The sequence below is a fragment of the Penicillium nucicola genome, assembly GCF_028828085.1.
Source record: "Penicillium nucicola strain IBT 29836 chromosome Unknown utg000010l, whole genome shotgun sequence".
Taxonomy (NCBI): Eukaryota; Fungi; Ascomycota; class Eurotiomycetes; order Eurotiales; family Aspergillaceae; genus Penicillium; species Penicillium nucicola.
Window position 1 is genome coordinate 4,818,138 of NW_026643134.1, and position 15,100 is coordinate 4,833,237.

Below are 15,100 nucleotides of genomic sequence, written 5' to 3' on the forward strand. Positions count from 1 at the left end.
AATGAATTCCTATCTCCTAAACAGAGCCCTCGGGTCTGTCAATCCGAATGAATTCCATGTCGCTCAAACCACCCGGCTAGTTCACCACCTTGAGCCCGCTCCAGGCATACGGTTCTCCAGCCGCAGAGCAGCTACATCAACAGATCAGGCTGAAGATGACGTCGCGCCTTTGGATCAAGAGCTGAGTGTCGCATCGGAAGTGTTTGCTCACAAATCCGGTGTGAATTGCCTCGCCGTTGATCAGTTTGAGGGCCGATAGTACGCGCAACTTCCATCCTTACAGTTGCCAATCTAATGCGCGTATAGTATGATATCGGGAGGTGCCGATCCATCGATCCACCTCTGGGACCTTGAAACGAGAGGCTCAGAGCTTGAACATGTCCATCAATCCTGCGCGTCGGTGAGTAAATCGTCGCACGCTGACGCGCATACGCACGCGATCACCTCGCTATCAATTTACCCGTTCGACCCCGTTCCCTCAACCATCTTCTCAACATCGCATGATGGTACTTTGAAGCTGTCGGCGTTGGATGCGCCTGCTATCACTCCGGTTCATACATTCAGTCTCGACTGTACTCCATATTCGCACTCGTTTTCGTCTCAGCCCGGGTCTACCCTGCTTGTCGCGGTAGGCACGTCCGATCGATCGGTACGGTTAGTAGACTTGCGATCAGGCCTATCAACACAGGGATTACCTGGCCATAATGGCGCAGTCTTGTCTGTTGCATGGGCTCCCCATCGACCCCACCTATTGGCCTCTGGCTCAGTGGATAATCGAGTGATCATATTCGATGTTCGTCGCGGAGGCCACAACTCTGCCATTGCCACTTTGGACATGGATGACCCAGTGGGACTAGGGCTTCCAGGGACGGGGTCTATACCCGCCTCCTATGAGAGCCGACCGGCGTTCTCTCGACACGCCCGTGCCCATAACGGACCTGTTACGGGAGTACGCTGGACATCCAATGGCAGTCACATTGTAACAGCAGGTCAAGATTCTCGAATCCGAGTATGGGATTCAGCAACTGGTGCCAACACACTGGTACACTTCGGCCCCCGAGTCCGTAACAGCTCTTCCTCGCACTTGGCCGAGCGGGCCCCGTTGGTGATACCGAAAGGTGCAATGAGTCCCGGCCATGAGACATTACTATGGCCTAATTTCAACGAGCAAGATGACCGCGGAGAGATATTTATGCTTGGACTGCGCGAAGGAACGTTTATCAAACGTCTTAGAGTTCCAGGTCTAGCAATTGGGTCACAGAATATGCGTGGTCGATCGAGCGCTCTCAGTGCCGCCCGCATCAACGATCTAGTGTGGCGTGGCAATGGCGCATCTGGAGAAGGGATCGAACTATTCTCCGCGCATGGCGACGGAACAATTCGAACATGGGCATCCCGCGAGCCAGACGGTGAGCCCACAGAAGCCGAAGAAGCAGGTATGGCCGACCGCAAACGAAAGAGAGATGTTCTAGATGAGATCTACCAGGGATTCCTCGCGCCCGATCAACCCAGCCTTCAACTCTGACAAAATACCTACAACCACCGGCACAATACAAATCTACATCGATATACCAATCAATCATTTAGACAAAAATAAATTTGTTCTACTTCATAACCAATGAGAACAAAAACAAAAACGCCATATCATAACATCATGGGTACTTTACTCGTTGCGCATTTCATGCTGACCAACAAAGTCCCCGGAATCCTCATCCTCCTTAGCATAGCGCTCAAATTCACTACGGCCATACTTCTGATGCTTCAGATCACGAGTATCGCCATGACCAGCATGATGGTTCGCGCCCATGTAGGCATGTTTCGACTCCACGCCAGCTGGCATGGAGTTTCCCGTTCCGGAAATGACCTCGCCGGTTTGGCCGACGTCGCGGGTTGAGCGTGGCATATCGGTGGCGTTGTCGGCTGCCATTGCGAGTGATGGCTCTGCGATTCCGGCGTTATCGAAGCCGAAGTGGTCGGTTCTTTGGTCTGGACGGGGGACTGACGGGATGGTGTTCATCTTGCCTGCGTCGTTGGGGATTGTTGTGCCGGTTGCGGCCATGTCGGCGAGGCTTCCGCCTTGGTGGGAGTCTTGTTGGCGGACCATTTTAGGTGGATTTGAGGGTTTTTTGAGGTTTGGTTTTGGGTTGTTTGATGGAGGTCCGAGGAAAAGATTCGGACTATGGATGTATAATGTTCTTTGGGAATTGGGAGATTGTCCTTCCAAATAGTAGCTGGACAGTCTGGTCTTTTATAATTGATTTAAAGACCCAATTCCTGTAGGATTGTGCAGGCTGATGTCACAAGGTCCAGGTTGGTCTGGGGATGATGGTGCGATGATCTCACATCGGGTTTGCCTTGATAAGCCGTGTTATGGGTTATCCACATAGACCGCAGATATTAACTACGCAGTGATCGAATCAGCTGGACGCAATTGGTTTCTCCATTGTTGTACTGTAAACGTAGTGGATGGTGTCCTTGTAATGTTCTGAGTGACGAAGCTGGGTCGCAACTTTAACTTGATATCAGATCCGGGTTGGACCCACCCTCTATCAGGTTTCTGACAAGCGTGAGAGTCTGGACCCTTGATTGAATGTGATTGGTGGAAACTTTCACAGATCTACAGTACTGCAGTTGACATTGATACTAATATGATGATGGATGGAAAGTGATAGAAAAGACAAGTGGATGTTTTATAGATACTCATAAAATCCCTAAGGGCTGGACATTAATGGAGAAGTCAATCGTGTAGAGTACAAAGGAAAATAAATAAAAGAGGAAATGCCTAACGAGTGACAGTGGGCTGAAGTTGAGAAGGGTGCATTGTTTAGAGGATGAAAGCGAGAACACCCATAACGCCGGCGGCAGCAGAGAAGAGACCTCCAGAGAGGCGGGCTGCACTACCCTCGAACATCGTGGTGCCATGTGCAGAGGCAGATGGGGAGGCAGCTGCGGAGGACTGGGCTCCGTGGGACAAGGCATCAACCCCGGTGGGCATCGACTTGGCCATGCTGCTGGAGGGAGTAGCCATGGCGTTGGAAGAGGCAGGGGTGGCCATGGGGACGTGCACAGGGATCATGGAGTATGAAGCGGCCTGGCTCATGGGACGCTGGGAAGCGTATGAGTAGGGAGCGAAAGAGCGCACAGCAGATGAAGCGGGAGCGGAGGCCGGAATGGCGTTGGAGAACACCTTTGGGTCAACCTGGGCAGACATCTGGGGGACGGCGGCCATTGGGACGGCGCTGGTGGAGGCCGCTTGCTTGTACTCAGGGGTGGCCTCCACGGTCTTGTACTGCGTCTTAGTCACAGTACGCACGACCTCGTGAACCTTGGCGGCACACTCCTGGTGGTCCTCACGGGGAGGAGTGTCAGCCACAGGAGGAGCAGCGGGAGCCATCACTGGGGGAGAGGCAGGAGCCTCGGTGGGGGCCTGGGGAACCTCGGCGTGGCTCTCGGGAACTTCTGCTACGGGAGCTGGGGGAGCTGCGTGTCCCTGAGGGGGCGCAGGATAGCTCTCGGCGACGGGAGCCTCAACTGGGGCAGGAGGAGCCTCATAGGTGTATGGGGTATCCTCGTAAACATCCTCGTCATAGTAGGGGTGGACATCAGGGTGGACCTCAGTGAAGTCACCCTTGATGGCGTGGTTGTCCTCGTGGTGCTCGTTGACACCGCTGGTCACATCGACGTTGGTGGGATCAGAGAACGAAGTTCCATCATCGTCACCGGAGGGACCACCCATAGCAGTGCCGCCACCAGCCTCACGGCTAGGAGAGTAGGCACGGCGGAAGGGAGGGTGGGCACCGAAGTTGACGGGGCCAGGGCCACCGAAGTGAGGAGGAGGGGGATAGATATCCTTGTGCTTGAGATCAATGGAGTGGTCATCCTCATTGTACTCGTTAACGTCGGTGTCGGTGTCGATGGTGATAGGAGCATTGAATTCCTGGCCACCGTCGTCTCCAGAGGGACCACCCATGGCGGTGCCACCATTCTGGTGCTCAGGTCCCCAGCTACGCTTGAAAGGAGCACCCCAAGGAGGGAAGTGGGGAGGAAGGTGGATATCCTTATGCTTGAGGTCGATGGAATGGTCGTCCTTGCTGTACTCGTTCACATCGGTCTTGAAGTGGCCAGTGACAGGCTTGCTGAAGCTGATGCCATCGTCATCGCCGGACGGACCACCCATGGCAGTGCCACCGTGGGGGTGAGCGTAGCCCTCGGGGCCGTGGTGGGAGTGAGAGCCACCGCCGGGTCCGCCCATGGCAGTACCACCCTCTTCCTCAGGTCCCCAACGCTTCTCAAAGGTAGAGGGAGGAGCATTGAAGGCTGCGGAAGGAGGACCAGCGGGACGACCGTGGAAGCCGTGAGGAGGTCCGTGGAACTGAGGAGGAGGGTGAACAACATGGACTGGGGGAGGGTGGACATGAGTGTCCTTGACAGCAACGGAGTGGTCATCCTTGTTGTAGTCATTCACCTCGGTCTGGAAGATGCCCGTAATGGGCATGTTGAAGACCTGGCCCTCATCGTCGCCAGATGGACCACCCATGGCGGTGCCGCCAGGTGTACTACGCTTCTCGAAAGGACCCATGCCTGGGACTTCAGGTCCCTTCTCAACCATCACGGGAGGTCCGAAATGGACATGGTGAGGAGGAGGGAAGATATCAGTGTGCTTCAAGTTGAGATGGTGGTCATCTTTGCTGTACTCGTTAACTTGAGTGTTGGTCTTGATATCAGCAGCGTATGGGCTGGTGAAACCGCCGTCGCTATCATCTCCTGAAGGACCACCCATGGCGGTGCCGCCAGCTTGGGGCACGAAACCATGCTCTTGCTGTATACATCGTCAGTGATCATTCTTGTTCAAAACCGATGAGGAACATACGCGCTCAACAAACTTAGCCTGAGCAGCAACTGCAAGCAGCGCAATTGGGATTCCGCCAACGAAGCCCTTCATATTTGCGGTAGTATAGGTATTACTGTATCAGGGTATGTATGAAATCGCCCTTTGGGTTTAAAAAAAAGAATGACTGTGAAGAAATGTTACGCAAGCACAACAAAAGAATGGCAGAAAACTTGTAAGGTAGACCTTGAAAACAGCAAGTAGCGCTTTCTAAAGCCTCTGGAGATGTTTAGATCTTTAGTAGTTTGCTCTACATTCATGATGACCAGGCCAACCAGTAGGTCGGAATGCCGGCATCTGAATGAACACTAGGGCTCGAGGTGAGGCCAAGGCGTGGAAGACTCCATGAGAATGTCGTCTAGAATGAAAAACAACATTAAGCACTGCGTAAACGCCCCTCGATCGAGTGTAGATCTTAAACATTTGTCGTGTGGTCCCTTGGAAGGTGGTGCTGCGGCATTCCAGAGGTGTTTTTGATAGGGATAGGACAGGGACCGTAGCATTCACAGGCCCTACTAGTCAACCAAACAGGCTCTGAGTAGGAGATTGATGTCTAAACCCTTCGAATTACATTGGATGTCGTTGACGTGTGATGCCAATCGTTGTTGGATGTCTCAAAGAGACTGGAATATGGACGATCACGATGTCCGACCTTCGGATGTGGCAAACAGCCCTCCGCCTGACAACCTGAGATTCCCAATGATGTCGACAGAACCTTCAAGCATTGATAGAAACCCATGCAGATTTTACATATCGTCCCAGTGTGGACTTGCAAGGCACTTGAGTAACCGCGAACCCGACACAAATGCACATGCATGTCACCCCCAGAGAAGCAACCTTGGAAGGGAACCAAAGGCTTTCCCGGGATGATCTACTGTTACTTGGCCAAACGTTTATTCATTGTTCAGGCCGCTACACTTGCTCAGCTTTAGCAGCTTGAGTCAAGGAAATGTATCCCGTCTTCGACATTCGAATCCCATCGCCCTCACTGAAGAAGACACTAAGGGGAAACGAACTTCCTATCGAGGATCATCAATCTCCAGAGCCGATCACCCCCGCGAACGGGGGCGAAGGCAACACATCGTCGTAGAATTCGTCCGAAGACAGAACGATGGTCGTGGCGGGCTCCGTTGCTTTTTTGATGAAGAAGAAAAGAAAAAGAAGGGAAGGTCGAAAAACTTCGCGGCTTTTTGTAGGTGCGGTGGGGTCCGGGTCGGGGCTACGTTGTTCCGTGTTGCGCTAAGTATATTCACGTGATCACTCCCAACACGACCATCAGGTCCATGGCATCTTGTTATTGTGAGATCTAAGGATAGTAAAAATACATAAAACCCCTGCCACGCCAGCTCCCAAGGACACGTGAAGCTCAAAAACGAGGGTTGCGGCCTTGCCCCAAGAGGTCCTAACACCCCATCACTGATAATAACTCGAATCAACCCAGGTCGCTGCGTAGTGGGTCGGTGACATATTTATCCACTGGGATAGCCGAAGAGAAACCTACTCTCCCATGGCGGTCTTCTCGGCACTGGATTTCCATGCGGCTCCTCCCACAGCAGCGGTGATTCCCAACGCAATTGCAATCATAGTTCCAACGGTCACCACCGCAATCACTGCTTTGAGTGCCATCTTTTGTTTGTGGCTCAAGGATTGCAGCCATGTCTGAGGCTTGTTTTCCTCTTCCCATAGCTTGGAGCGGCGGGGACTGTCGGTACGGGCGGCCAAGTACGGACCAGCGTTCTCAAGATCCCGCAGGTGACTTCGATAGTTGTTGTTGTGTTTACTCTCAAAGGTGAGTTGTTCGTAGGATATAGTGGGACTCCCATGGCGATAGAAAGGTGAGCAAGGCTTAGCACCGATTGAGGGATCAAACTCCTGGTGGCCTCTCTCGGTGATAGAAATGGTAGGTGATGAGACGATAGAACACCGACCCGAATTGATACGAGGTGAGGTAGGCTTTTCGTCGTGACTCTTGATTGATGCGGCCACCTGGGCCCCAATCACTCCGAGTCCATGTAAGCTCATCGCGATATTCCACGGCCAAGAGGGATGGTGCCGGGAAGAATGGTGGTGGGGGTCCAAGATCAGAAGATCTTGGAAAGTGAGCGTTTCAGGCTTTGTCGCTTGGATTTGGAACGGGATACAGGACGGGGTTCTTTGATTTTGGGAGGTGGTGTGGTGATGGCCTCGACAGGAATGGCGACTGTTGAGACACCGCCGTACATAAACAATGCCGTATCAACCTGGAATGCACTCCAAGTCCAGCTGGCCCGCGGCAGTCTCATCACTCAAATGATGAACGATAATTGATATAGTTGGAGTCGAAGGGCGGAGGTGTGCCCGTGTGCGTTGAAATGGGAGTGGTGGCAGCTTCCTAATATTCAGTGGACTTGGACTCTCGGCAACTTCGTGGATTTTCTAGAACTGCGAATGTTTGAACCTGTACATTCGAGGCCACCTTTTGGTGAAGTGAACTATTTTGGCGGGGATGCAAGGCTCCTCACTTGTCCCCTTTTGCTTTTCATCCCTGGATCTACATCTCGTGCCACCCCCGGGCAGCATTCTCGCTCCTTTCATGGTAGGGATTTTCTTTCCCCTGCATAAGAAGCAAATATGTCATTGGCAGATGCGACTCTGATTGCATTTTTTGGCTGCTTGAAAATGCAGCTCCTTCTTCCGTGGCCATCTCATGGGTTAGTCCCATGTGCTTCCCACTTCTGTGCTTTGATAGTCCTATCTGATGCAGCATCGACGAAGCTTGGCTATGCAACGGAGAGTAGATCTCAATGGTGGGCACCTGCTTAGACAGTACGGAGAAGAGTGTGGGCTATCGTACAGTGCAGTAGGTCTATCCAAAAAAAAAAAAAAAACATCCCGCCAAATGATAGATCATATTCTACGAGTGGGGTCTAAGAGCCTTCGTAGATGTTCTGTAGAATCTGCTTACTGTAGATATACAGTAAAGCTCTCTGTCAATTTACTATAATATAGTAGTACAGTAGTCTCAATACTGGGGTTAGATGGCCGTATTCGGGGGCGATATGCAAATGCTACACGTTCTCTCGGCTAATCAGCTTGAAGATGAGCGTGATAGATCCATATCAAATCACAAAATTAATCATTCATCACAGTTCAGATAGGATTTCTACGTTGTTTCAGTAATATCTTCTTGTTCTAGCCTTGAGTTAAAATAATTGTGTCAAGCGTGATGTAGATATATATCGTCAACTGGTACGCCTCACTACACAATGGTGGATCCAACCCAAGCAATTGAAATGCGAATTCACGGTCTCATTATATACATAACGGACGATAAATCAGTGCCTTTGGCCTGGACAATCGAGACTTTTATCTATAGCCCATTTACTGGTATCTATGTCTTGGCTGTCGCTGGCTATTTCTATGTGCTTTCAGTATACAGAGACATCACATAAACCCGCAGTACTAGATTTCTTGAATCACACCAATAACGTTTCCCAGATTTGACAATAAATCGTAAGTTTCAATCCAACCTTTTGTCTCTGATCGATTTTGTGGCAATGATTGCACTATTGTTTGTGGGTCATTGCTTGGTTATGCAGTCAAGTAAAATGGCACAGATCACAACCTCGCGCTTATTCTCATGATCCAAGGCATGATCTGGAGGTCCTTGAATTCTAAATAAAGATAAATCATCTCCAAATCTTATTATCAATCAATTCTAGTTTCTGCTAAATCAGTAAAGGAAACACGAAGAATGTGTTGTCAGCCATTTCACGCGTCGGGATTGAAGATGCTCGATGATCCGGCTTGACGTTTACGTTGCCCAGTCCCTGCAGTTCCTGAAGAAATTTGACCCAGTCGCAACACGGAAAGTTGCAACAGACACTCTTTGGTCGGGTAGCCAGACCCTTCGGGGCTGGGGAGACACCCGTGGACGCCGCCCTTGATGACTACCGCGACGACTGCGCGAGATTCATCTTTGGAGGTGAGTCGAATAGGATCTGTTTTTTTCTTTCTTTTCTCTTTTTCTTGAACCAATGATCTTTCAAGTTATATATTGTAAGATCTCGACCGCTGGCAGTGCATTATCCTAGCCTGTAGCAGGTTAAGGAGAGAGCTCCACCAGACTGTAGATCTCCGGACTCGGTCGAACATGTTCGAGTGTTTCACCGCTCACCCTTGTCCATCGACGATCATTTCACAATCACGCCCCAGACTGTTGCTGAGTGATGCAATGATAAATATGTAACGAAATTGTACAGTGCCTAACGCACAGAAATGGGTTAGAGCAACTTATTTTCCAAGGAGACAAACCATGCATTTGCCCAGGGATGACGTCGCAGTGGAGCTCATGCAGCTGGAGATCGAAGTCGATCGTGGATCGCAAAGTCGGGTGGGATTTCAGCTCGTCAATCCCCCGGAAACAGTTCGTTTCTTTTCTCTTCCTCCCCAGGTTGATGCTCGCGTTCATTGACTGCCACAAGCACCATTGATTGCATTTTTGAAACCATGGCGACCTCCAATTTCCCTTTCCAGGTGACAGAACACACCATTGAGGGGCAACACATTCGAGAATATCCCCGTGCAACAGCAACCGAAGATGCACCCCTAAAACTCTTGATCAAGAAGTATACGCCCCTTGATAACCTGAACCCCCAACCTGGTGATATTACCCTGATCGGCTTTCACGGCACCGGATTTCCCAAAGTGAGTAACTTATGAGCTGCCTGTGGCATGCTTTGCATGCTGATATGCTTCATTGCGACAGGAGCTCTACGAGCCATTATGGGAAGAAATTCTTGCAAGAAGCAAACAAGATGAATTCCGCATTCGCGCGATCTGGATGGCCGATAGTGCCCATCAAAACGCGAGTGGAGTTTACAATGAACAAAACCTGGGAAACAGCCGTAAGTGTTCATATGAACGGCATCAGCCAGTGGACCGAAACTCATACAAATATCAGCCTCTTGGCTCGATCATTCCCGAGATGTCCTCCACATGATCAACCATTTCCGCGACGAGATGCCTCGACCACTCATGGGCTTTGGACATAGCCTGGGCGGAGTACAAGCGTGAGTGAAAAGCAGCCCAAAATTTACAATTTTGATCCTCATACGGACCCAGGATCTTCCTTTCATTGATGCATCCACGACTCTTTACGTCATTAATTCTCACCGAGCCTCACATCACCGACGAGGACAAAGGCCAACGCAAGGACCTCTTGCTGATGACAATCAAAGCCAAAGACAAATGGAACTCCCGAGCAGAAGCCGCAGCAAAAGCGCGTAAAATGCTCCGAATCTGGGATCCGCGTGTGCTCGATCGCTGGGAGAAGTATGGGCTGAGAGACCTTCCCACTGCGATATATCCCGAGTCCAAGACGACCAACGGGGAACCTGCAGTAACGCAGACTACGACGAAACACCAAACAGCTCTGATGTACTATCGCGAGAACCTCAAGCGTCACAAGCACCTCGGTCTACCAGACGAGGAAGATGAAAACGAGACCTACGGCCCAAGCCCAGCCCACGATCCGCTCTTTGTGCCCGACATGCTTGGCCCGCTGTACCGTGAGCAAAGACATTACCGGGCCGAACCATTGCTGGCAGCTCAGTTACTTCCGTATCTACGACCATCGGTGTTCTACCTCAGCGCGGCCAAGTCCGAGCTGACTCTGACGGGACTCCAGGAATGGGCTGCGAAGCGGACGGGTACTGGGTTTGGTGGAAGTGGCGGTATGCAGTCTGGCAAAGTGAAGCATGTTGTTATTGAGAAGGCTTTCCATACGCTTCCATTGGAGAAGGTTGCCAAAACTGCTTCTGAGATGGGGCCTTGGATGGCGCAGGAGTCGCGGCGGTGGAAGGATGACGAGAAGCGCATTGCTGATGGATGGGAGGGGCTTTCTGTTAAGGAGAAGTCGACTCTTCCACATGAATGGGTGAATGCATTGGTTGAGGCATCTAGTGCTATTGAAGCTCGCGCGAAAAGGGAGTCGAAGATTTGAACAGATAGACCTAGAAGAGTGGCATGAACCTCAGAGATGGCTGATAGAATTTTACATACAGTCTTCATTGTAGCTTCTAGCAATCAAGTCAACGTGAACTTTTCAGGATAGGTACTGTATTCCCTCTTGAGCGTGTTTGCAATTTCCTGGTGCAGACACTGTTCATCACTGTACCACGGCCAAAAAGTCATTGCTTGGGGTGGAGATGTTGAAGAAGTTGAGACTTTTCTGAGAGGGCGAAGGAGGGTAAACAGAGCGTAAACAATGAAGTGAAAGTAAGGGAAGCAATGGTTGGCATAAAAGTGTGAACAGTATGAGACGATTAGTGCTTAATAGGTAGGTACCTTTCTCTTTTTGACCTTGTTTTTGACCTCTTTTTTGATTACTTTCTTGGCCACTTTTTATGTTCTGCCAACGGAGCAAATATTATTTTATTCGTCGTAGCCAAGAAACTCCACGAGAATGACCGCGATCATCGCCAATGCCTGGCATATCTAACAATGATTCAGCCATACCGAGGGGAATTGAAGATGGCTCTAACCCACCTTTTCGGTCTATCGACCAACGGCTAAATCTGGCGCTTCATCCACCTTCAGCAGAACAGAGAGGTCGTGACTCAGGAATGATTCTAGGAGAAATCAATCTCGAAATCATGCAACTTCTACGCAGGATTTTCCTTGATGCTGCTCCCTCAAACCACCAACAAATAAGCACAAGGCGCAGACTTACGGACATGAAACGAAAGAGTACCTCGTACAATGGGAAGGATTGCCATACGAAGAGGCGCCCTCCAAGCCGACAGCGACGCACGAGCGGGCAAAGAGCGACCTCGATGGTTACCTGGCGATCCATCTTCGAGCGAAGACACCGCCCACGCATGGGCACCACTGGCCACAGCAGTACAAATGGGACAAAAACGGGAAGTGGCTCGCACCACCGGCACGTGTACGCCTATCAGATGAACTCACATACATCGTAGCGAAAAAAACATGTCAGTACGTGCCCTCGCTACAACTTTCCCTTGGGACTTCGACCGTCGAGGACACAAAACACCTCATGCGAAGAGCGTGCATTCGAGCCCATGGACTACAACTCATTGTCCTCGCGCGCGAACAACGAATACTATACAATATAGCAAATATGATATCTTGAGACTTGAGGCAATAGTAAAGATTTAGGACAAAAAGAGAAAAAAAAAAGTCACAGTCTCCCGAGCTACTAGCCGAGAAGAAATAGTGAAACTTCTTTACACATACAAAATCTGTACATTAAAGAATAAATTCCAGTGTGTCATTAGTAGACCCTTCATCATAGGTTGTGATCATGACTAGTTCATATCAACATCGTAATCTTCGTCGTTATCATATTCCCCCCAGAACTCTTTCAAGTCTTCGACACGCCAGGCAGTGGCCCAACCAGTCTCGCGCTCAATTCGGACCAAAGTTTCAACAATGGCCGCATGCTCCGAGTAGTGGGACATGGCTTTGCCCGCTATCCAGAGAGGCTGTAATGCATTCGTCCAGCAACCACTGCGAAGAACCGCCCAGTCAGTGGTCTGTCATTCCTGGATTTTAAATAGAGCAGGTACACTCACTGGTGTGCATTAGATGCGGATATCGCGCATATCTGTCGTGCGTGCCAAAGAACCGATCTCTAGTGTTTCTTGAGCGTTGGAGATAGTGAAACCGAGATAGAAAAGAGCAAACTTACCGGTCTCTTGTTCAAAGCCAGTGTCTTTGGTTTCCTCTGAAGAAGCAGTAGGGCAGCGACATGATACATCTGGTTTCCGGAAACTAATACTTATGAGCTCGAGAGTTCCAAAGTGGGCAGGCTATGATACTTACTCGCCGACCCATTTCCATATAAGGCAATTGGAAATGCCCGGTCACGACCTTCGCGTTCGGAAGCGGCGACACTGAAAATGGATTTCATCTGTGCCGGTCGTTTTTCATACCACTCCTCTACGCGATCAAATGCATCCGCCCAGCGCGGAACAAAGGAGTCACCGTCATCGCTAGGAACGGATTGACATGATGTGCAAGAGTAATCTGGTTTGGACGCGCATCCGAACAGAATGTTCACTACTCTTGCGACAAGATATACCGTGTAGTTGGCATATGTTTCGACGTTGGTCTTTGCTGAAGCGATGAATATCTGTGCTGCTTCATTGTAAGTCATGTCACTGGGTCTCCAGTTATGGATTGGTATGATGGTTTCCTCCTCGGAGATAAGCCCACCGCACACATCTAACAATGAGCATGTTAGTATGATTGGATCAAAGTGAAAGTAGTAGAGAGCTAATACCCATTCGAGCAAAACACCAAAAGAGCGCCTGCTCCTCTTTTCCAGAGAATCCATTTATACCAGCTGCTTGGATGAGATACGCACATCCGTCTAGATGGCGACGCCATTCTTTGGGATTACCTATTTCCGATAAGATATTGAGCAAGATCCAGAGGCCAGAAGAGCTTACAACTCAGCATTTCCAAGACACACAAGATAACACAGGACGCAATGACAGGGGTTGTCTTGCTTCCTAGCTCGGGTAGAAGGAGATGAATGGCTTCTTGATAAAGTGACAAACTTTCAGACTGTGATTTCGCATTTTGCTGTCTTTCGAGCTGTCGTGCCGACAGCGCCAAGATAGAATATCGAAGATGGGCTGAAGTTTTGGCCATCTGAGTGAACGTTGAAGCGAAATGTCGCTGATTATCAAACATGTCGAGCTTTGGGAGTCAGCTTGACCTCCAATCCATTTGGCAGTGAGTTGACTCACCCACGAGCAAATCTCGTGAAGATAATTTTCCCACAGAACATGTTCTCTTTCGGGTGATAACTCAAACCGTCTACTAATCCCCGAATGCCGGGATCCCCTTGCCGTCCTCGCAACTGAACCAGCGTCGCTATACCCTGTTGGTGTATGCACCATAGGAACAGAATCTTGCGAGCTGCGGCGACTCGGAAAGTCGGGTCTCGCAGTCCATAGCTGGCGGTTTCGTAGCGTAGTGTGGAGTGCCTCATATGCAGATCCCGGAAGGAAAACATCGTTGATGAGATCAGTTGGGTCGGAGAAGATGCCATGGTCAAAAACCGGTGACTGTCCCGTTTGGTACGAGTCGGCCACCGAGGAGTGGAACTGAGTATCTTGGTGAAGACCCCTCAGAGCAGAGAGATCATTGATTACGTATTCGGGACTGGAATTGATATAAGGGTGCGAGATAGAGTCATCCCTACTGTGAGACGGTTGAAAATCGAACTGAAGGGTTGGATCATAGTGAGAATGAGGTGATAGTACTTGAGGGCCCAGAGGGCTGACATGTGTTTGAAGTTCAATATGTCCTGGGGGTTCATTGAATGTCTTGCGTGGATGTGATGACGTATCACTCGAGTATGGCGGCGATATACCAGGGTTTACCCCAGGATTTGAGGCTGATATCTCATTGGCAGCCAGAGGCGCGGCGGAATCTGAATCATTCCTCTCAATAGCCGCAGGGACCGGTGTATCACTTTCGTCTGGGGCCGATGGTGGAGGTGAGCCATGCCCTGGTCCTTGCTCTGGGGCAGGTAAGGGCTGACCCTGCTGCTTAGGTGCACGCTTGGTCCGTGTGCTCGCAGTATTGACGATCTTGAATTTACTATGGCGCTTGTTTCTGCTAGCTGCCACCCCTTGGCTCATAGAGGGATGGTCTGACTCCAACACTTTGATATTCGAGTCGCGAAAAGCACCCATCATGCGCCATTGACATTTGTCGCCCCGGCGCTTACAGCCTGTGCACGTGGGTTTCGCCTCATCGCATTTTCGCCGTCTGCGACTGCAATTGACACATCCAGTCCGCGTGCGTTTCTTTCGCTCTGCGCCCGTAGGGGGATTCAACCCTTGCAGGTCTGGGACTGAAGTTTGGGGCATTCCCTCTCTATCTTCATTAGCTGGGTTATTCGAAAACATGTTCGACATTGTTGCGCAAAACATGTACGATGTTGGTAAATTGGAAGCATAGAATGGGATGTAGAAGAGTGGCGGAAGTGGGTTACCGAATTGGGTAATGTTACGCGCCGAAGGTCCTGACGCCAAGCCCCCACTCGGCAACTTTTCGATGGTCGATTTTGTGGAGAGGAACCGGGCATTCCCCGAGGGGAGTCATCTTGCGAGATTGGGGGTGAATGTATACTTAAGTGTGGAGTTGGAATACAATTCATGGAATTCACTTAAAACAGTGTACAAAGCAATG

General features: G+C 50.3%; 8 protein-coding genes across 8 annotated transcripts; 4 read left to right on the forward strand and 4 right to left on the reverse strand.

Moving 5' to 3' along the window:
* Nucleotide 1: 1 nt before the first annotated feature.
* Nucleotides 2-1,525, forward strand: N7511_010390 (WD repeat protein; the record flags this gene model as incomplete). The annotated part of the gene is made up of 2 exons (XM_057132767.1): nt 2-258; nt 307-1,525. 2 exons carry the CDS (start codon nt 2-4, stop codon nt 1,523-1,525), a joined length of 1,476 nt encoding a protein of 491 aa, XP_056980755.1.
* A 138-nt stretch (nt 1,526-1,663) lies between these two features.
* N7511_010391 (uncharacterized protein) lies at nt 1,664-2,104 on the reverse strand (the record flags this gene model as incomplete). Its single annotated transcript, XM_057132768.1, has 1 exon — nt 1,664-2,104. One exon carries the CDS (start codon nt 2,102-2,104, stop codon nt 1,664-1,666), a length of 441 nt encoding a protein of 146 aa, XP_056980756.1.
* A 720-nt stretch (nt 2,105-2,824) lies between these two features.
* Nucleotides 2,825-4,942, reverse strand: CweA (uncharacterized protein; the record flags this gene model as incomplete). Its single annotated transcript, XM_057132769.1, has 2 exons — nt 2,825-4,819; nt 4,871-4,942. The coding sequence occupies 2 exons, from the start codon at nt 4,940-4,942 to the stop codon at nt 2,825-2,827; spliced, it is 2,067 nt and encodes a 688-aa protein (XP_056980757.1).
* A 1,443-nt stretch (nt 4,943-6,385) lies between these two features.
* On the reverse strand, nt 6,386-6,910 carry N7511_010393 (uncharacterized protein; the record flags this gene model as incomplete). The annotated part of the gene is made up of 1 exon (XM_057132770.1): nt 6,386-6,910. The coding sequence occupies one exon, from the start codon at nt 6,908-6,910 to the stop codon at nt 6,386-6,388; it is 525 nt and encodes a 174-aa protein (XP_056980758.1).
* A 39-nt stretch (nt 6,911-6,949) lies between these two features.
* N7511_010394 (uncharacterized protein) lies at nt 6,950-7,195 on the forward strand (the record flags this gene model as incomplete). Its single annotated transcript, XM_057132771.1, has 1 exon — nt 6,950-7,195. One exon carries the CDS (start codon nt 6,950-6,952, stop codon nt 7,193-7,195), a length of 246 nt encoding a protein of 81 aa, XP_056980759.1.
* A 2,181-nt stretch (nt 7,196-9,376) lies between these two features.
* On the forward strand, nt 9,377-10,871 carry N7511_010395 (toxin biosynthesis protein; the record flags this gene model as incomplete). The annotated part of the gene is made up of 4 exons (XM_057132772.1): nt 9,377-9,574; nt 9,636-9,774; nt 9,831-9,939; nt 9,992-10,871. 4 exons carry the CDS (start codon nt 9,377-9,379, stop codon nt 10,869-10,871), a joined length of 1,326 nt encoding a protein of 441 aa, XP_056980760.1.
* A 758-nt stretch (nt 10,872-11,629) lies between these two features.
* On the forward strand, nt 11,630-11,833 carry N7511_010396 (uncharacterized protein; the record flags this gene model as incomplete). The annotated part of the gene is made up of 1 exon (XM_057132773.1): nt 11,630-11,833. The coding sequence occupies one exon, from the start codon at nt 11,630-11,632 to the stop codon at nt 11,831-11,833; it is 204 nt and encodes a 67-aa protein (XP_056980761.1).
* Nucleotides 11,834-12,198: 365 nt separating this feature from the next.
* Nucleotides 12,199-14,826, reverse strand: N7511_010397 (Zn(II)2Cys6 transcription factor; the record flags this gene model as incomplete). Its single annotated transcript, XM_057132774.1, has 6 exons — nt 12,199-12,375; nt 12,582-12,664; nt 12,716-13,117; nt 13,176-13,295; nt 13,345-13,597; nt 13,648-14,826. The coding sequence occupies 6 exons, from the start codon at nt 14,824-14,826 to the stop codon at nt 12,199-12,201; spliced, it is 2,214 nt and encodes a 737-aa protein (XP_056980762.1).
* Between the last annotated feature and the right edge of the window lie 274 nt (nt 14,827-15,100).